Genomic DNA, 24,216 nt, shown 5'->3' with positions numbered 1-24,216 from the left:
GGTATGTACATTGATGGTGAAACAGGTATGTACATTGATGGTGATACTGGTTATGTACATTGATGGTGATACTGGTATGTACATTGATGGTAATATTGCTTATGTACACTAATGGTGATAGTGGTATGTACATTGATGGTCATACGGGTATGTACATTAATGGTGATACGGCAATGTATATTGATGGTGATATGGGTATGTACATTGATGGTGATACAGGTATGTACATTGATGGTGATACTTGATATGTACATTGATGGTGATACGGGTATGTACCATTGATGGTGATACTGGTTATGCACATTGATGGTGATACTGGTCTGTACATTGTTGGTGACACTGGTTATGTACACTGATGGTGATACGGGTATGTACACTGATGGTGATACTGGCTATGTACATTGATGTTGATACGGGTATGTACATTTATGGTGATACTGGCAATTCACATTGATGGTGATACAGGTATGTACATTGATGGTGATACGGGTATGTACATTGATAGTGATACTGGTGTGTACATTGATGATACTGTTATGTACATTGATGGTGATACTGGTTATGTACATTGATGTTGATACGGGTATGTACATTGATGGTGATACTGGCTATGTACATTGATGGTTTTTCGGGTATGTAAATTGATGGTGATACTGCTATGTACATTGATGGTGATACTTGTTATGTAAATTGATGGTGATACTGGTATGTACATTGATGGTGATACTTGTTATGTACATTGATAGTGATACTGGCATGTACATTGATCGTGATACTAGTATGTACATTGATGGTGATACTGGTATGTACATTGATGGTGATACTGGTTATGCACATTGATGGTGATACTGGTTATGTACATTGATGTTGATATGGGTATGTACATTGATGGTGATACTGGTATGTACATTGATGGTGATACTGGCTATGTACATTGATGGTGTTACGGGTATGTACATTGATGGTGATACGGGTATGTACATTGATGGTGATACTGGTTATGTACACTGATGGTGATACTTGTTATGTACATTGATAGTGATACTGGTTATGTACATTGATGGTGATACTGGTATGTACATTGATGGTGATACTTGATATGTACACTGATGGTGATACTTGTTATGTACATTGATGGTGATACTGGCTATGTACATTGATGGTGATACTGGTTATGTACACTGATGGTGATACGGGTATGTACATTGATGGTGATACTTGTTATGTACATTGATGGTGATACTGGCAATGTACATTGATGGTGATACTGGTTATGTACACTGATGGTGATACTTGTTATGTACATTGATGGTGATACTGGCTATGTACATTGATGGTGATACTGGTTATGTACACTGATGGTGATACGGGTATGTATATTGATGGTGATACTTGTTATGTACATTAATGGAGATACTGCCTATGTAGATTGATGGTGATACGAGTATGAACATTGATGGTGATACTGGTTATGTACATTGATAGTGATACTGGCTATGTACATTGATGGTGTTACGGGTATGTACATTGATGGTAATGCTGGTATGTACATTGATGGTGATACTGGTTATGTACATTGATGGTGATATGGGTATGTACATTGATGGTGTTACTGGCTATGTACATTGATGGTGATACTGGTATGTACATTGATGGTGATACTTGTTATGTACATTGATGGTGATACAGGTTATGTACATTGATGGTAATACTGGCTATATACAATGATGGTGATACTGGCTATGTACATCGATAGTGATACGGGTATGTACATTGATCGTGATATTGGTTATGTACATTGATGGTGATGCTGGTATGTACATTGATGGTGATACTGGTTATGTACATTGATGGTGATATGGGTATGTACATTGATAGTGAGACTGGCTATGTACATTGATGGTGTTACAGGTATGTACATTGATGGTGATACAGGTATGAACATTGATGGTGATACTGGTTATGTACATTGATGGTGATACTGGTTATGTACATTGATGTTGATATGGGTATGTACATTGATGGTGATACTGGTATGTACATTGATAGTGATACTTGATATGTACACTGATGGTGATACTTGTTATGTACATTGATGGTGATACTGGCTATGTACATTGATGGTGATACTGGTTATGTACACTGATGGTGATACGGGTATGTACATTGATGGTGATACTTGTTATGTACATTGATGGTGATACTGGCAATGTACATTGATGGTGATACTGGTTATGTACACTGATGGTGATACTTGTTATGTACATTGATGGTGATACTGGCTATGTACATTGATGGTGATACTGGTTATGTACACTGATGGTGATACGGGTATGTATATTGATGGTGATACTTGTTATGTACATTAATGGAGATACTGGCTATGTACATTGATGGTGATACAAGTATGAACATTGATGGTGATACTGGTTATGTACATTGATAGTGATACTGGCTATGTACATTGATGGTGTTACGGGTATGTACATTGATGGTGATGCTGGTATGTACATTGATGGTGATACTGGTATGTACATTGATGGTGATACTTGTTATGTACATTGATGGTGATACTGGTTATGTACATTGATGGTAATACTGGCTATATACAATGATGTTGATACAGGCTATGTACATCGATAGTGATACGGGTATGTACATTGATCGTGATATTGGTTATGTACATTGATGGTGATGCTGGTATGTACATTGATGGTGATACTGGTTATGTACATTGATGGTGATATGGGTATGTACATTGATGGTGTTACTGGCTATGTACATTGATGGTGATACTGGTATGTACATTGATGGTGTTACTGGTTATGTTCACTGATGGTGATACTGGTTATGTACATTGATGGTAATACTGGCTATATACAATGATGGTGATAATGGCTATGTACATCGATAGTGATATTGGTTATGTACATTGATGGTGATACAGGTATGTACATTGACAGTGATAAGGTCTGTACATTGATGTTGATACTGGTTATGTACATTAATGGTGATACTGGTTATGTACATTGATGGTGATACTGGTACATGTGTTTGTATATTGATGGTGATATGGGTATCTACTTTGATGGTGATACTGGTTATGTACATTGATGATGATACGGGCATGTACATTGATAGTGATACTGGTGTGTACATTGATGATACTGTTATGTACATTGATGGTGATACTGGTTATGTACATTGATGTTGATACGGGTATGTACATTGATGGTGATACTGGCTATGTACATTGATGGTTTTTCGGGTATGTAAATTGATGGTGATACTGCTATGTACATTGATGGTGATACTTGTTATGTAAATTGATGGTGATACTGGTATGTACATTGATGGTGATACTTGTTATGTACATTGATAGTGATACTGGCATGTACATTGATGGTGATACTAGTATGTACATTGATGGTGATACTGGTATGTACATTAATGGTGATACTGGTTGTGCACATTGATGGTGATACTGGTTATGTACATTGATGGTGATACTGGTTATGTACATTGATGTTGATATGGGTATGTACATTGATGGTGATACTGGTATGTACATTGATGGTGATACTGGCTATGTACATTGATGGTGTTACGGGTATGTACATTGATGGTGATACGGGTATGTACATTGATGGTGATACTGGTTATGAACACTGATGGTGATACTTGTTATGTACATTGATGGTGATACTGGTTATGTACATTGATGGTGATATGGGTATGTACATTGATGGTGATACTAGCTATGTACATTGATGGTGATACTGGTATGTACATTGATGGTGATACTTGATATGTACATTGATGGTGATACTGGTTATGTACACTGATGGTGATACGGGTATGTACATTGATGGTGATACTTGTTATGTACATTGATGGTGATACTGGCAATGTACATTGATGGTGATACTGGTTATGTACACTGATGGTGATACTTGTTATGTACATTGATGGTGATACTGGCTATGTACATTGATGGTGATACTGGTTATGTACACTGATGGTGATACGGGTATGTATATTGATGGTGATACTTGTTATGTAAATTAATGGAGATACTGGCTATGTTCATTGATGGTGATACGAGTATGAACATTGATGGTGATACTGGTTATGTACATTGATAGTGATACTGGCTATGTACATTGATGGTGTTACGGGTATGTACATTGATGGTGATGCTGGTATGTACATTGATGGTGATACTGGTTATGTACATTGATGGTGATATGGGTATGTACATTGATGGTGTTACTGGCTATGTACATTGATGGTGATACTGGTATGTACATTGATGGTGATACTTGTTATGTACATTGATGGTGATACTGGTATGTACATTGATGGTGATACTTGATATGTACACTGATGGTGATACTTGTTATGTACATTGATGGTGATACTGGCTATGTACATTGATGGTCTTACGGGTATGTACATTGATGGTGATACTGGTATGTACATTGATGGTGATACTGGTTATGTACACTGATGGTGATACTGGTGTGTACATTGATGATACTGTTATGTACATTGATGGTGATACTTGTTATGTACATTGATGGTGATACTGGTATGTACATTGATGGTGATACTGGCTATGTACATTGATGGTTTTTCGGGTATGTACATTGATGGTGATACTGGTTATATACACTGATGGTGATACTTGTTATGTACATTGATGGTGATACTGGCTATGTACATTGATGGTGTGATGGGTATGTACATTGATGGTGATACTGGTTATGTACACTGATGGTGATACGGGTATGTATATTGATGGTGATACTGGCTATGTACATTGATGGTGTTACGGGTATGTACATTGATGGTGATACGGGTATGTACATTGATGGTGATACTGGTTATGTACATTGATGGTGATACTGGCTATGTACACTGATGGTGATACGGGTATGTATATTGATGAAGATACTGTTTATGTACATTGATGGTGTTACGGGTATGTACATTGATGGTGATACGGGTATGTACATTGATGGTGATACTGGTTATGTACATTGATGGTGATACTGGCTATGTACATTGATGGTGTTACGGGTATGTACATTGATGGTGATACTGGTATGTACATTGATGGTGATACTTGATATGTACACTGATGGTGATACTTGTTATGTACATTGATGCTGATACTGGCTATGTACATTGATGGTCTTACGGGTATGTACATTGATGGTTATACTGGTATGTACATTGATGGTGATACTGGTTATGTACACTGATGGTGATACTGGTGTGTACATTGATGTTGATATGGGTATGTACATTGATGGTGATACTAGCTATGTACATTGATGGTGTTACGGGTATGTACATTGATGGTGATGCTGGTTTGTACATTGATGGTGATACTGGTTATGTACATTGATGGTGATATGGGTATGTACATTGATGGTGTTACTGGCTATGTACATTGATGGTGATACTGGTATGTACATTGATGGTGATACGGGTATGTACATTGATGGTGATACTGGTTATGTACATTGATGGTAATACTGGCTATATACAATGATGGTGATACTGGCTTTGTACATCGATAGTGATACGGGTATGTACATTGATCGTGATATTGGTTATGTACATTGATGGTGATGCTGGTATGTACATTGATGGTGATACTGGTTATGTACATTGATGGTGATATGGGTATGTACATTGATGGTGATACTGGCTATGTACATTGATGGTGTTACGGGTATGTACATTGATGGTGATACAGGTATGTACATTGATGGTGATACTGGTTATAACACTGATGGTGATACTTGTTATGTACATTGATGGTGATACTGGTTATGTACATTGATGTTGATATGGGTATGTACATTGATGGTGATACTAGCTATGTACATTGATGGTGATACTGGTATGTACATTGATGGTGATACTTGATATGTACACTGATGGTGATACTTGTTATGTACATTGATGGTGATACTGGCTATGTACATTGATGGTGATACTGGTTATGTACACTGATGGTGATACGGGTATGTACATTGATGGTGATACTTGTTATGTACATTGATGGTGATACTGGCAATGTACATTGATGGTGATACTGGTTATGTACACTGATGGTGATACTTGTTATGTACATTGATGGTGATACTGGTTATGTACATTGATGGTGATACTGGTTATGTACACTGATGGTGATACGGGTATGTATATTGATGGTGATACTTGTTATGTACATTAATGGAGATACTGGCTATGTACATTGATGGTGATACAAGTATGAACATTGATGGTGATACTGGTTATGTACATTGATAGTGATACTGGCTATGTACATTGATGGTGTTACGGGTATGTACATTGGTGGTGATGCTGGTATGTACATTGATGGTGATACTGGTTATGTACATTGATGGTAATATGGGTATGTACATTGATGGTGTTACTGGCTATGTACATTGATGGTGATACTGGTATGTACATTGATGGTGATACTTGTTATGTACATTGATGGTGATACTGGTTATGTACATTGATGGTAATACTGGCTATATACAATGATGTTGATACTGGCTATGTACATCGATAGTGATACGGGTATGTACATTGATCGTGATATTGGTTATGTACATTGATGGTGATGCTGGTATGTACATTGATGGTGATACTGGTTATGTACATTGATGGTGATATGGGTATGTACATTGATGGTGTTACTGGCTATGTACATTGATGGTGATACTGGTATGTACATTGATGGTGTTACTGGTTATGTTCACTGATGGTGATACTGGTTATGTACATTGATGGTAATACTGGCTATATACAATGATGGTGATAATGGCTATGTACATCGATAGTGATATTGGTTATGTACATTGATGGTGATACAGGTATGTACATTGACAGTGATAAGGTCTGTACATTGATGTTGATACTGGTTATGTACATTGATGGTGATACGGTCTGTACTTTGATGGTGATACAGGTATGAACATTGATAGTGATACTGGTTATGTACATTGATTGTGATACTTGTTATGTACATTGATGGTGATACTGATATGTACATTGATGGTGATACTGGTATGTACATTGATGGTGATACTGGTTATGCACACTGATGGTGATACGGGTTATGTACACTGATGGTGATAAGGGTCTGTACTTTGATGGTGATACTGGCTATGTACATTGATGGTGATACTGGTATGTACATTGATGGTGATACTGATATGTAAATTGATGGTGATACTGACATGTACATTGATTGTGATACTGGTTATGTACACTGATGGTGATACGGGTCTGTACTTTGATGGTGATACTGGCTATGTACATTGATGGTGATACGGGTATGTACACTGATGGTGATACTGGCTATGTACATTAATGGTGATACTGGTTATTTACATTGATGGTGATACTGGTACATGTGTTTGTATATTGATGGTGATATGGGTATCTACTTTGATGGTGATACTGGTGATGTACATTGATGATGATACGGGCATGTACACTGATGGTGATACTGGCTATGTACATTAATGGTGATACTGGTTATGTACATTGATGGTGATACTGGTACATGTGTTTGTATATTGATGGTGATATGGGTATCTACTTTGATGGTGATACTGGTGATGTACATTGATGATGATACGGGCATGTACATTGATAGTGATACTGGTGTGTACATTGATGATACTGTTATGTACATTGATGGTGATACTGGTTATGTACATTGATGTTGATACGGGTATGTACATTGATGGTGATACTGGCTATGTACATTGATGGTTTTCGGGTATGTAAATTGATGGTGATACTGGTATGTACATTGATGGTGATACTTGTTATGTACATTGATAGTGATACTGGCATGTACATTGATGGTGATACTAGTATGTACATTGATGGTGATACTGGTATGTACATTGATGGTGATACTGGTTGTGCACATTGATGGTGATACTGGTTATGTACATTGATGGTGATACTGGTTATGTACATTGATGTTGATATGGGTATGTACATTGATGGTGATACTAGCTATGTACATTGATGGTGATACTGGTATGTACATTGATGGTGATACTTGATATGTACATTGATGGTGATACTGGTTATGTACACTGATGGTGATACGGGTATGTACATTGATGGTGATACTTGTTATGTACATTGATGGTGATACTGGCAATGTACATTGATGGTGATACTGGTTATGTACACTGATGGTGATACTTGTTATGTACATTGATGGTGATACTGGCTATGTACATTGATGGTGATACTGGTTATGTACACTGATGGTGATACGGGTATGTTTATTGATGGTGATACTTGTTATGTACATTAATGGAGATACTGGCTATGTTCATTGATGGTGATACGAGTATGAACATTGATGGTGATACTGGTTATGTACATTGATAGTGAGACTGGCTATGTACATTGATGGTGTTACGGGTATGTACATTGATGGTGATACTGGTATGTACATTGATGGTGATACTTGTTATGTACATTGATGGTGATACTGGTATGTACATTGATGGTGATACTTGATATGTACACTGATGGTGATACTTGTTATGTACATTGATGGTGATACTGGCTATGTACATTGATGGTCTTACGGGTATGTACATTGATGGTGATACTGGTATGTACATTGATGGTGATACTGGTTATGTACACTGATGGTGATACTGGTGTGTACATTGATGATACTGTTATGTACATTGATGGTGATACTTGTTATGTACATTGATGGTGATACTGGTAAGTACATTGATGGTGATACTGGTTATGTACATCGATAGTGATACGGGTATGTACATTGATCGTGATATTGGTTATGTACATTGATGGTGATGCTGGTATGTACATTGATGGTGATACTGGTTATGTACATTGATGGTGATATGGGTATGTACATTGATAGTGAGACTGGCTATGTACACTGATGGTGATACTTGTTATGTACATTGATGGTGATACTGGCTATGTACATTGATGGTGATACTGGTTATGTACACTGATGGTGATACGGGTATGTACATTGATGGTGATACTTGTTATGTACATTGATGGTGATACTGGCAATGTACATTGATGGTGATACTGGTTATGTACACTGATGGTGATACTTGTTATGTACATTGATGGTGATACTGGCTATGTACATTGATGGTGATACTGGTTATGTACACTGATGGTGATACGGGTATGTATATTGATGGTGATACTTGTTATGTACATTAATGGAGATACTGGCTATGTACATTGATGGTGATACGAGTATGAACATTGATGGTGATACTGGTTATGTACATTGATAGTGATACTGGCTATGTACATTGATGGTGTTACGGGTATGTACATTGATGGTAATGCTGGTATGTACATTGATGGTGATACTGGTTATGTACATTGATGGTGATATGGGTATGTACATTGATGGTGTTACTGGCTATGTACATTGATGGTGATACTGGTATGTACATTGATGGTGATACTTGTTATGTACATTGATGGTGATACTGGTTATGTACATTGATGGTAATACTGGCTATATACAATGATGGTGATACTGGCTATGTACATCGATAGTGATACGGGTATGTACATTGATCGTGATATTGGTTATGTACATTGATGGTGATGCTGGTATGTACATTGATGGTGATACTGGTTATGTACATTGATGGTGATATGGGTATGTACATTGATAGTGAGACTGGCTATGTACATTGATGGTGTTACAGGTATGTACATTGATGGTGATACAGGTATGTACATTGATGGTGATACTGGTTATGTACACTGATGGTGATACTTGTTATGTACATTGATGGTGATACTGGTTATGTACATTGATGTTGATATGGGTATATACATTGATGGTGATACTGGTATGTACATTGATAGTGATACTTGATATGTACACTGATGGTGATACTTGTTATGTACATTGATGGTGATACTGGCTATGTACATTGATGGTGATACTGGTTATGTACACTGATGGTGATACGGGTTATGTACATTGATGGTAATACTGGCTATATACAATGATGGTGATAATGGCTATGTACATCGATAGTGATATTAGTTATGTACATTGATGGTGATACAGGTATGTACATTGACAGTGATAAGGTCTGTACATTGATGTTGATACTGGTTATGTACATTGATGGTGATACGGTCTGTACTTTGATGGTGATACAGGTATGAACATTGATAGTGATACTGGTTATGTACATTGATTGTGATACTTGTTATGTACATTGATGGTGATACTGATATGTACATTGATGGTGATACTGGTATGTACATTGATGGTGATATTGGTTATGCACACTGATGGTGATAAGGGTTATGTACACTGATGGTGATACGGGCCTGTACTTTGATGGTGATACTGGCTATGTACATTGATGGTGATACTGGTATGTACATTGATGGTGATACTGATGTGTAAATTGATGGTGATACTGACATGTACATTGATTGTGATACTGGTTATGTACACTGATGGTGATACGGGTCTGTACTTTGATGGTGATACTGGCTATGTACATTGATGGTGATACGGGTATGTACACTGATGGTGATACTGGCTATGTACATTAATGGTGATACTGCTTATGTACATTGATGGTGATACTGGTACATGTGTTTGTATATTGATGGTGATATGGGTATCTACTTTGATGGTGATACTGGTTATGTACATTGATGATGATACGGGCATGTACATTGATAGTGATACTGGTGTGTACATTGATGATACTGTTATGTACATTGATGGTGATACTGGTTATGTACATTGATGTTGATACGGGTATGTACATTGATGGTGATACTGGCTATGTACATTGATGGTTTTTCGGGTATGTAAATTGATGGTGATACTGCTATGTACATTGATGGTGATACTTGTTATGTAAATTGATGGTGATACTGGTATGTACATTGATGGTGATACTTGTTATGTACATTGATAGTGATACTGGCATGTACATTGATGGTGATACTAGTATGTACATTGATGGTGATACTGGTATGTACATTGATGGTGATACTGGTTGTGCACATTGATGGTGATACTGGTTATGTACATTGATGGTGATACTGGTTATGTACATTGATGTTGATATGGGTATGTACATTGATGGTGATACTGGTATGTACATTGATGGTGATACTGGCTATGTACATTGATGGTGTTACGGGTATGTACATTGATGGTGATACGGGTATGTACATTGATGGTGATACTGGTTATGAACACTGATGGTGATACTTGTTATGTACATTGATGGTGATACTGGTTATGTACATTGATGGTGATATGGGTATGTACATTGATGGTGATACTAGCTATGTACATTGATGGTGATACTGGTATGTACATTGATGGTGATACTTGATATGTACATTGATGGTGATACTGGTTATGTACACTGATGGTGATACGGGTATGTACATTGATGGTGATACTTGTTATGTACATTGATGGTGATACTGGCAATGTACATTGATGGTGATACTGGTTATGTACACTGATGGTGATACTTGTTATGTACATTGATGGTGATACTTGCTATGTACATTGATGGTGATACTGGTTATGTACACTGATGGTGATACGGGTATGTATATTGATGGTGATACTTGTTATGTAAATTAATGGAGATACTGGCTATGTTCATTGATGGTGATACGAGTATGAACATTGATGGTGATACTGGTTATGTACATTGATAGTGATACTGGCTATGTACATTGATGGTGTTACGGGTATGTACATTGATGGTGATGCTGGTATGTACATTGATGGTGATACTGGTTATGTACATTGATGGTGATATGGGTATGTACATTGATGGTGTTACTGGCTATGTACATTGATGGTGATACTGGTATGTACATTGATGGTGATACTTGTTATGTACATTGATGGTGATACTGGTATGTACATTGATGGTGATACTTGATATGTACACTGATGGTGATACTTGTTATGTACATTGATGGTGATACTGGCTATGTACATTGATGGTCTTACGGGTATGTACATTGATGGTGATACTGGTATGTACATTGATGGTGATACTGGTTATGTACACTGATGGTGATACTGGTGTGTACATTGATGATACTGTTATGTACATTGATGGTGATACTTGTTATGTACATTGATGGTGATACTGGTATGTACATTGATGGTGATACTGGCTATGTACATTGATGGTTTTTCGGGTATGTACATTGATGGTGATACTGGTTATATACACTGATGGTGATACTTGTTATGTACATTGATGGTGATACTGGCTATGTACATTGATGGTGTGATGGGTATGTACATTGATGGTGATACTGGTTATGTACACTGATGGTGATACGGGTATGTATATTGATGGTGATACTGGCTATGTACATTGATGGTGTTACGGGTATGTACATTGATGGTGATACGGGTATGTACATTGATGGTGATACTGGTTATGTACATTGATGGTGATACTGGCTATGTACACTGATGGTGATACGGGTATGTATATTGATGAAGATACTGTTTATGTACATTGATGGTGTTACGGGTATGTACATTGATGGTGATACGGGTATGTACATTGATGGTGATACTGGTTATGTACATTGATGGTGATACTGGCTATGTACATTGATGGTGTTACGGGTATGTACATTGATGGTGATACTGGTATGTACATTGATGGTGATACTTGATATGTACACTGATGGTGATACTTGTTATGTACATTGATGCTGATACTGGCTATGTACATTGATGGTGTTACGGGTATGTACATTGATGGTGATACTGGTATGTACATTGATGGTGATACTGGTTATGTACACTGATGGTGATACTGGTGTGTACATTGATGTTGATATGGGTATGTACATTGATGGTGATACTAGCTATGTACATTGATGGTGTTACGGGTATGTACATTGATGGTGATGCTGGTTTGTACATTGATGGTGATACTGGTTATGTACATTGATGGTGATATGGGTATGTACATTGATGGTGTTACTGGCTATGTACATTGATGGTGATACTGGTATGTACATTGATGGTGATACTTGTTATGTACATTGATGGTGATACTGGTTATGTACATTGATGGTAATACTGGCTATATACAATGATGGTGATACTGGCTATGTACATCGATAGTGATACGGGTATGTACATTGATCGTGATATTGGTTATGTACATTGATGGTGATGCTGGTATGTACATTGATGGTGATACTGGTTATGTACATTGATGGTGATATGGATATGTACATTGATGGTGATACTGGCTATGTACATTGATGGTGTTACGGGTATGTACATTGATGGTGATACAGGTATGTACATTGATGGTGATACTGGTTATGTACACTGATGGTGATACTTGTTATGTACATTGATGGTGATACTGGTTATGTACATGGATGTTGATATGGGTATGTACATTGATGGTGATACTAGCTATGTACATTGATGGTGATACTGGTATGTACATTGATGGTGATACTTGATATGTACACTGATGGTGATACTTGTTATGTACATTGATGGTGATACTGGCTATGTACATTGATGGTGATACTGGTTATGTACACTGATGGTGATACGGGTATGTACATTGATGGTGATACTTGTTATGTACATTGATGGTGATACTGGCAATGTACATTGATGGTGATACTGGTTATGTACACTGATGGTGATACTTGTTATGTACATTGATGGTGATACTGGTTATGTACATTGATGGTGATAATGGTTATGTACACTGATGGTGATACGGGTATGTATATTGATGGTGATACTTGTTATGTACATTAATGGAGATACTGGCTATGTACATTGATGGTGATACAAGTATGAACATTGATGGTGATACTGGTTATGTACATTGATAGTGATACTGGCTATGTACATTGATGGTGTTACGGGTATGTACATTGATGGTGATGCTGGTATGTACATTGATGGTGATACTGGTTATGTACATTGATGGTAATATGGGTATGTACATTGATGGTGTTACTGGCTATGTACATTGATGGTGATACTGGTATGTACATTGATGGTGATACTTGTTATGTACATTGATGGTGATACTGGTTATGTACATTGATGGTAATACTGGCTATATACAATGATGTTGATACTGGCTATGTACATCGATAGTGATACGGGTATGTACATTGATCGTGATATTGGTTATGTACATTGATGGTGATGCTGGTATGTACATTGATGGTGATACTGGTTATGTACATTGATGGTGATATGGGTATGTACATTGATGGTGTTACTGGCTATGTACATTGATGGTGATACTGGTATGTACATTGATGGTGTTACTGGTTATGTTCACTGATGGTGATACTGGTTATGTACATTGATGGTAATACTGGCTATATACAATGATGGTGATAATGGCTATGTACATCGATAGTGATATTGGTTATGTACATTGATGGTGATACAGGTATGTACATTGACAGTGATAAGGTCTGTACATTGATGTTGATACTGGTTATGTACATTGATGGTGATACGGTCTGTACTTTGATGGTGATACAGGTATGAACATTGATAGTGATACTGGTTATGTACATTGATTGTGATACTTGTTATGTACATTGATGGTGATACTGATATGTACATTGATGGTGATACTGGTATGTACATTGATGGTGATACTGGTTATGCACACTGATGGTGATACGGGTTATGTACACTGATGGTGATAAGGGTCTGTACTTTGATGGTGATACTGGCTATGTACATTGATGGTGATACTGGTATGTACATTGATGGTGATACTGATATGTAAATTGATGGTGATACTGACATGTACATTGATTGTGATACTGGTTATGTACACTGATGGTGATACGGGTCTGTACTTTGATGGTGATACTGGCTATGTACATTGATGGTGATACGGGTATGTACACTGATGGTGATACTGGCTATGTACATTAATGGTGATACTGGTTATGTACATTGATGGTGATACTGGTACATGTGTTTGTATATTGATGGTGATATGGGTATCTACTTTGATGGTGATACTGGTGATGTACATTGATGATGATACGGGCATGTACACTGATGGTTTATACTGACACACAACAGAACAGCAACATACAAATAATAATGATTTATTTATTTTGGGCTGGGGGATTCCCATTACTTATGTAATACAGCAAACCACTTGACCCCATCCTGAGGGGAAACGCCCTGCAGTGTCAAGTGCTGAGATGACCAGGCCTAGTGGTGAGAATACTAACATTTTGGGGCCATGAATATCCGCAACTACCGGCGGATACTCTGCCACAGATTATAGCTGGGAAGGGAAACGCCTTCAACAATAGATTACAATGACATAGCTGCAAAGGGAAACGCCTTCAACAGTGATTACAGATTACATAGCTTCGAAGGGAAACGCCTTCAACAGTGGATTACAGATGTAGCTGAGAAGGGAAACGCCTTCAACAGTAGATTACAGATGTAGCTGAGAAGGGAAACGCCTTCAACAGTAGATTACAGATGTAGCTGAGAAGGGAAACGCCTTCAACAGTGGATTACAGATAAAATAGCTGCGAAGGGAAACGCTTACAACAGTGGATTACAGATAAAGCTGTGAAGGGAAACGCCTTCAACAGTGAATTACAGATAAAATAGCTGCGAAGGGAAACGCTTACAACAGTGGATTACAGATAAAGCTGTGAAGGGAAACGCCTTCAACAGTGGATTACAGATAAAATAGCTGCGAAGGGAAACGCTTACAACAGTGGATTACAGATAAAGCTGTGAAGGGAAACGCCTGCCACAGTGAATTACAGATAAGGCTGTGAAGGGAAACGCCTTCAACGGTGGATTACAGATAAAGCTGAGAAGGGAAACGCCTTCAACCGTGGATTAACGATAACATAGCTGCGAAGGGAAACGCCTTCGACAGTGGATTATAGATTATGGCTGTGAAGGGAAACGCCTTCAACAGTAGATTACAGATTATAGCTGCAAAGGGAAAACGCCTTCAACAGTGGATTACAGATAAAACTGGAGGGAAACGCCTCGACAGTAGATTACCTATAACAGCTGCGAAGGGAAAATGCATTACATGGTGATTTGAAAATACATAACTATGGAGGGAAACTCCTTGACAGTGTATTATAGTACCCAAGCGCTGGGCAAAAGAGGTTAGCATGACAAATATTAAATAAGAATAAGAAGTTACATGGGTGAATGTTAATGGATATAAGCACATGGACAGAGTATTTAAGTAATTGATGAGATATATTATTAACTCTGATAATATATTAACACAAGAATGGGAATCCCCAGTATAAAGCCTTATACATGCATGTTTAATAGTTGTTATACTAAGTAGACAAGATCTGATTACCACAGAACTGGTGGAGCAGGGGATGGAGGTGGGTGTCAACAGAAACAATGGCGATTGTGCACGAAAACCACTAAGGAACCTGCGCATCACAATGCGCAGATGAGGTGTGCAGTGCGAGTTACTGCCCTTACATTCTAAAAATAACTACTATAGTCTAATTACGTGACTCTGTAACTGTAAGAAACATACTTAACAATAAATAAAGACTAGATGCAGTGTATAAAAGACACATGCCATCCTAAGGTACGTACTCATACATGTCATAGCAAATGTTGTGTGTCACCATAAACTCAACTCAAATTCCTGAGTACTAATTTATACTGACACACAACAGAACAGCAACATACAAATAATAATGATTTATTTATTTTGGGCTGGGGGATTCCCATTACTTATGTAATACAGCAAACCACTTGACCCCATCCTGAGGGGAAACGCCCTGCAGTGTCAAGTGCTGAGATGACCAGGCCTAGTGGTGAGAATACTAACATTTTGGGGCCATGAATATCCGCAACTACCGGCGGATACTCTGCCAAATGAACATGAAAGAATTAAGAAATATGCCTATGATTAATTTTTTAAATGAGAATCCCCCAAAAACTAACTACACAGAAGTAAACTGGTCATAGTCGTACAAGGATGTAACAAATGTATGCCCTATAACCAAGGTGGTAACTATTTCTAACCTGTATCCAAGAGAACAAACAACAAACATAAGAATATGTAGTGAACTAACATGTGTATTGGAGTCAAGAAATATGCTAAATAATCATGATAATACATTACACTTGAAGAAAAGGTTTACAGATGAATTTAACATGAATATATACACTGGGCGATGTGGAGAAGGGTATTATGGCCAATGTTAACAAAGATAAGCCATATCTTTTTGAGCCCGCCACAAAACATCTTGAGGTGTACGTATATATCTGGTGTAACAAGAAGATGACCACCGACCAAGGACTTGTATGAGGTGATCTGGTACTTTAGCACTGGCTGCTGATGTAGCGGCTCCTATTCGAAAGGAATGACCATTGTAGGCATTGTCATTATAACCACACAGTCTTAATAGTTTCTTCAGTTGCACGATGAAATATGTCCTGCATAATACCTTGCCATCTACCGTAACAAATAAAGGATCAGCACTATGCACGGCATAGCGATGGCGTTGAACGAGGTAGGCTTGCATACTAGCTACAGGGCATACACAATTGCCCGTGGCTGTATAGGTGATGGTTACTCCTTTCCGGAATGGATCTGTCTTTGACGCTGCCAACAGCAAGGTGAATGAAGCCGAGATCTTGGAGAATTGCACAGCTCTAAGGGTAAGATTGTAAACTGGATTAAAGTTGTCAGTGTCACAAGCAAATTCTCCGCAACGGAGAAAGCCGAAGAACGCCAGACAACACACTGCTTTCAATAGTCCACAGGTGTAGGGATCAAAAACACCATGATTTAGAGCCATAACAATCTTAGCTAAGATAGGAGTTGTTATTGGCAAGCGGGGTGATGTGGACAGCCCTTGATGTCTTTTTACCCCCTGCACAATAGTTTGCAACCGAATTAAAGAACCGGATGTCCAAGGGTTAGGTAAACCTACTTGTAAATACCTAAACCGAATGCCACACAGGTATGATTTAATGGTAGAATATCGTAGCAACATTCTACGGTAACAGTGAGCCACAAATCTAATTAGAATGTCTTCCGAGATAGGAGGTAAAGTAGTAGTCCACACGAACCCCTGCATAGTCATGAAGGTGAGAAATGCATTAACTCCTGATTGGTAGACCTGATATGTTCTGGTAGACACAGCTGATGACCACAAAAGTTCGATGTCTGCCTCGATATTTCCTCCATGGGTTACGGGTACATCAGGTCTGTCAGCTGAGGACACGGGGTTGGGTGACACTCTGCATCTGGTGCTAGGTGACGAAATCTGGCTATCTGCAATCGTGAGAGAGCATCACTTATAGCATTATCCACACCAGGAACATGTTTAGCACAAAACACATAATTCCATTGAATAGCATGTAAGGTTAATTGTCTCATAAAACGCATGATAAGAGGGATAGGGGATCTGCCTTTGTTGATGATAGCAACAGTGGCCTGGTTGTCACAGTAGAAACACACACACTTATTTGACCACAAGGGTCCCCATAAATGGGCAGCTGTCACAATGGGAAATAACTCCAAGAGTGCTATTGACAAGTTTACTCCTGCCAAACTAAACAGTTCTGTGGACCAGGTGGATGAAAACCATCTGCCTTGGAAGAAACCCCCATATCCAAGAGATGCTGCCGCGTCTGTGTACAACTGAAAATCAGGTGAGTTGATAGTGTCTGTAATAAACATGGAGACACCATTCCAATTTTGAAGAAAGTAGCGCCACATTTGGAAATCCAGCAGGCAGTCAGCTGAGAGATGCACAATGTCCCGTAGGTTGGAAACCGAGTGAGCTACCCCTAATAGGTATCCAATAAAACTTCTGCCTGGTCTAATGATGCGCATGGCAAAGTTCATGTGTCCCAGAATCACTAAGAGATCCCTCTTAGTCACATGGGTTTTCTTGCTTATATGGTCGATCAAGGTGACAATTCTCTGCACTTTCTCCGTAGGCAGGCGGGCCTCCATCCGAGAAGAATCCAGGGTGATGCCAAGATATTCTAGGCATTCCGAAGGACCAGCTGTCTTAGCTTTAGATAAGGGAATGTCCAAGTCATGAAACATAGTGAGCATATTGTTCATAATAGTCTGTCCAAGAGAATGGTCTTTGGCGAAACATATGAAGTCATCCAACAGATGAAGAATGAGTGGTATCTGGTAACAGTTTTGGGCTATCCAGCATATGGCTATGGACAACTGATCAAATATTTTTGGACTGGACCTACATCCAAACACTAGTCTAGTGAAGTAGTAAAACTGTTGGCGCCATTTAATACCGTGAAGATGCCACAGGTCAGGGTGGATGGGTATAAGTTTAAAAGCATCTGTGATGTCAGTTTTACACATAACAGATCCTGGCCCAAGTTGTTTGATGACATTGATGGCATCATCCACTGTCACATATGACAAGGAATACTTGTCCTTGTCGATCAAGGAATTGAGGCTGGGATTCACACAATCGTCGTGAGGAGCCGACATATCCACAATCAGTCTCTGCTTTCTGGAATACTTTCCTTCGACCAGTCCAATGGGGTTGATGCGGTGAATTGGGAAGGGTGATATATCAAACGGACCAATGAGATAGCCCCTGTCTCGTTCCTGTTGCAGAAGAGTGTCGACAGCTGCCGACTTCTTGCGTCCTCTGGTGGATAACAAATTCTTGCACTCATATGTCCTAGTAGGGGGGTGATCTATGCCTGTAAAATACCCATCTGATATCCCCGAAACCAGTTCTTGCACGAAATGTTTATCGGGATGTTTTCCCAGTTGTTGCTGTAACACGTCTACCTTAATTGGAGATATGACTGCATTAAGGGGTAGTCACTTGGAACGTGTTGATTTGTCTGATGTCTTCGAACACTTCTTGATTGCATGATTCTTCTGACATCCAGCACAGACATGAGCAAATCTACAGTTCGGACGTACACACGATTCGTAGTTGAAATTATTGCACACTGGACGTCCTTCATGAAACACAATTTGACGACCTTGAGCATCTTGGTTTCGAGGTCGGGCTTGGCTACGATTGAACATATGTGGGAGATTCTTATCTCGTTTGTTGGCACTAGCCTGGTGGATGGCTAAAGGGCAGAATTCTGTGGGGTGGTTGATTCCATGACAGTGTTGACACCTATTGTTCTTGTCAGAATTGAAAACTCTTAGGTATAACTCTTGATCCAACTTGCTCCAATCTACTTTGACATTGGACTGCAGAAGAGCTGAAGCGGCTTTGGCTGAAAACATCTTATGGTAGGTGTAGAAATCACTTTCCTCACCTTCGTTGCTAAGGCCCAAAATAAGATCAAGATATCTGTCCAATTCTACACTTCTCTGAGGCCATCGGGTCAACATAATTCTCTTGTAGCGATTGAAAGCAGTGATGAAGTGTTTGAGACTGAGGGTTTTCTGTAGTCTGGGATCTCCGGCTGGTTTTAGTCGTAATTCACCATTCCCCAGTTCAATTGTACGAGGGTTAGTGGGTATATCATCTGGAACTAGTAGCAGTGCTAGGTTGACATCTCTACCTTCCACTATGTGCTGACGTAAACTGGCAGACACTGTATCTATACGGGGAAGGGAATTAGGGTCTAAGCCAAAATTACCTGTAACATGATGGGTAGTGCTTGAGGCTGTGTTGTCATAAACAGTATCGAGGGTGAAGGGACGTGAGGTGGAGAAGCCTGGTGGCCCTTGACCCTGTTGAAGTCTGTCATGTAAGGCAGTCTGCAGCGAAAACTGGCTGTCTATGATATTTGGAGGCACAGTGAGATTGGCATGGTTATTGGTGGTTGAATTGACCTTCTCTGCTAGTGCAGCCACTGTTGCCACCAGTTGATTGACTGTCATGGATAAACCTTGAAGGTCGGTCACACACGAGTTGGGCCCATTGTGGTCATCTGAGGTAATGGTGGCACTGGAGGAGACAGTCCTACTAGGCAAGCGAGTCCTGTGCACCTCAGTGGCATCCGATGATTCAGGCTCTCCTGACTGTCCCCGTGCCGACTCTGATGGGCGGTTGCGTAAATACAACGCCAGAAGTTGAGCCTTGGTGAGACTCGGGGGAAGATGTTGAATCCCGATGTCCCTGGCAATTCGTGCCCTCAGCTGGGACACATACCAGTTCCTGGGATCTCCGTCGTAAATCCCCGGATTTTCGTGGCGATACCTCGCACGGAAAGTCTCTGCGTCTACAGATTGTGCGCTGTCGATAGATGTTTGCTCGTGGTCGGAAGTAGCAGGGCCGCCATGTTGGATCGCAATGTCGTCCGTAGTGTGCGCCGATGACCTATTTCTGCTTCGATGTCTCTTTGGACGACGAGTAGCCATGGCGTGACGATCATTCGATGAAAATGATCTTTGACGAGAAAAGATCGGTCCAGCCGACTTACAGCAAACGAAACTGACGTAGTGAGTGTGTCAAGTCGATTAACGTAGCTTACGATGTCAACAGAAACAATGGCGATTGTGCACGAAAACCACTAAGGAACCTGCGCATCACAATGCGCAGATGAGGTGTGCAGTGCGAGTTACTGCCCTTACATTCTAAAAATAACTACTATAGTCTAATTACGTGACTCTGTAACTGTAAGAAACATACTTAACAATAAATAAAGACTAGATGCAGTGTATAAAAGACACATGCCATCCTAAGGTACGTACTCATACATGTCATAGCAAATGTTGTGTGTCACCATAAACTCAACTCAAATTCCTGAGTACTAATGATACTGGCTATGTACATTAATGGTGATACTGGTTATGTACATTGATGGTGATACTGGTACATGTGTTTGTATATTGATGGTGATATGGGTATCTACTTTGATGGTGATACTGGTGATGTACATTGATGATGATACGGGCATGTACATTGATAGTGATACTGGTGTGTACATTGATGATACTGTTATGTACATTGATGGTGATACTGGTTATGTACATTGATGTTGATACGGGTATGTACATTGATGGTGATACTGGCTATGTACATTGATGGTTTTTCGGGTATGTAAATTGATGGTGATACTGGTATGTACATTGATGGTGATACTTGTTATGTACATTGATAGTGATACTGGCATGTACATTGATGGTGATATGGGTATGTACATTGATGGTGATACTGGTATGTACATTGATGGTGATACTGGTTGTGCACATTGATGGTGATACTGGTTATGTACATTGATGGTGATACTGGTTATGTACATTGATGTTGATATGGGTATGTACATTGATGGTGATACTGGTATGTACATTGATGGTGATACTGGCTATGTACATTGATGGTGTTACGGGTATGTACATTGATGGTGATACGGGTATGTACATTGATGGTGATACTGGTTATGAACACTGATGGTGATACTTGTTATGTACATTGATGGTGATACTGGTTATGTACATTGATGTTGATATGGGTATGTACATTGATGGTGATACTAGCTATGTACATTGATGGTGATACTGGTATGTACATTGATGGTGATACTTGATATGTACATTGATGGTGATACTGGTTATGTACACTGATGGTGATACGGGTATGTACATTGATGGTGATACTTGTTATGTACATTGATGGTGATACTGGCAATGTACATTGATGGTGATACTGGTTATGTACACTGATGGTGATACTTGTTATGTACATTGATGGTGATACTGGCTATGTACATTGATGGTGATACTGGTTATGTACACTGATGGTGATACGGGTATGTATATTGATGGTGATACTTGTTATGTACATTAATGGAGATACTGGCTATGTTCATTGATGGTGATACGAGTATGAACATTGATGGTGATACTGGTTATGTACATTGATAGTGAGACTGGCTATGTACATTGATGGTGTTACGGGTATGTACATTGATGGTGATACTGGTATGTACATTGATGGTGATACTTGTTATGTACATTGATGGTGATACTGGTATGTACATTGATGGTGATACTTGATATGTACACTGATGGTGATACTTGTTATGTACATTGATGGTGATACTGGCTATGTACATTGATGGTCTTACGGGTATGTACATTGATGGTGATACTGGTATGTACATTGATGGTGATACTGGTTATGTACACTGATGGTGATACTGGTGTGTACATTGATGATACTGTTATGTACATTGATGGTGATACTTGTTATGTACATTGATGGTGATACTGGTAAGTACATTGATGGTGATACTGGCTATGTACATTGATGGTTTTTCGGGTATGTACATTGATGGTGATACTGGTTATATACACTGATGGTGATACTTGTTATGTACATTGATGGTGATACTGGCTATGTACATTGATGGTGTTATGGGTATGTACATTGATGGTGATACTGGTTATGTACACTGATGGTGATACGGGTATGTATATTGATGGTGATACTGGCTATGTACATTGATGGTGTTACGGGTATGTACATTGATGGTGATACGGGTATGTACATTGATGGTGATACTGGTTATGTACATTGATGGTGATACTGGCTATGTACACTGATGGTGATACGGGTATGTATATTGATGGAGATACTGTTTATGTACATTGATGGTGTTACGGGTATGTACATTGATGGTGATACGGGTATGTACATTGATGGTGATACTGGTTATGTACATTGATGGTGATACTGGCTATGTACATTGATGGTGTTACGGGTATGTACATTGATGGTGATACTGGTATGTACATTGATGGTGATACTTGATATGTACACTGATGGTGATACTTGTTATGTACATTGATGGTGATACTGGCTATGTACATTGATGGTCTTACGGGTATGTACATTGATGGTGATAGTGGTATGTACATTGATGGTGATACTGGTTATGTACACTGATGGTGATACTGGTGTGTACATTGATGATACTGTTATGTACATTGATGGTGATACTTCTTATTTACATTGATGGTGATACTGGTATGTACATTGATGGTGATACTGGCTATGTACATTGATGGTTTTTCGGGTATGTACATTGATGGTGATACTGGTTATATACACTGATGGTGATACTTGTTATGTACATTGATGGTGATACTGGCTATGTACATTGATGGT

At 38.9% G+C, this 24,216-nt stretch overlaps 2 protein-coding genes across 5 annotated transcripts in view; both read right to left on the bottom strand.

Annotated features, from left to right (window-relative positions):
- LOC124124713 (ankyrin repeat, PH and SEC7 domain containing protein secG-like) overlaps positions 1–24,216 on the bottom strand; it is a 268,855-nt gene that overhangs the window by 23,229 nt on the left and 221,410 nt on the right. The gene's annotated exons all lie outside the window — the stretch shown is intronic.
- On the bottom strand, positions 15,213–19,625 carry LOC124136472. Its single transcript, XM_048383893.1, has one exon. It carries the CDS (start codon positions 18,226–18,228, stop codon positions 17,341–17,343), a length of 888 nt encoding a protein of 295 aa, XP_048239850.1. The 5' UTR covers positions 18,229–19,625; the 3' UTR covers positions 15,213–17,340.

The sequence above is a fragment of the Haliotis rufescens genome, unplaced genomic scaffold (assembly GCF_023055435.1).
Source record: "Haliotis rufescens isolate VD_foot unplaced genomic scaffold, xgHalRufe1.0.p SCAF_5, whole genome shotgun sequence".
In the NCBI taxonomy this organism is placed as follows: domain Eukaryota; kingdom Metazoa; phylum Mollusca; class Gastropoda; order Lepetellida; family Haliotidae; genus Haliotis; species Haliotis rufescens.
This window is presented reverse-complemented; position numbering and strand designations above follow the sequence as displayed.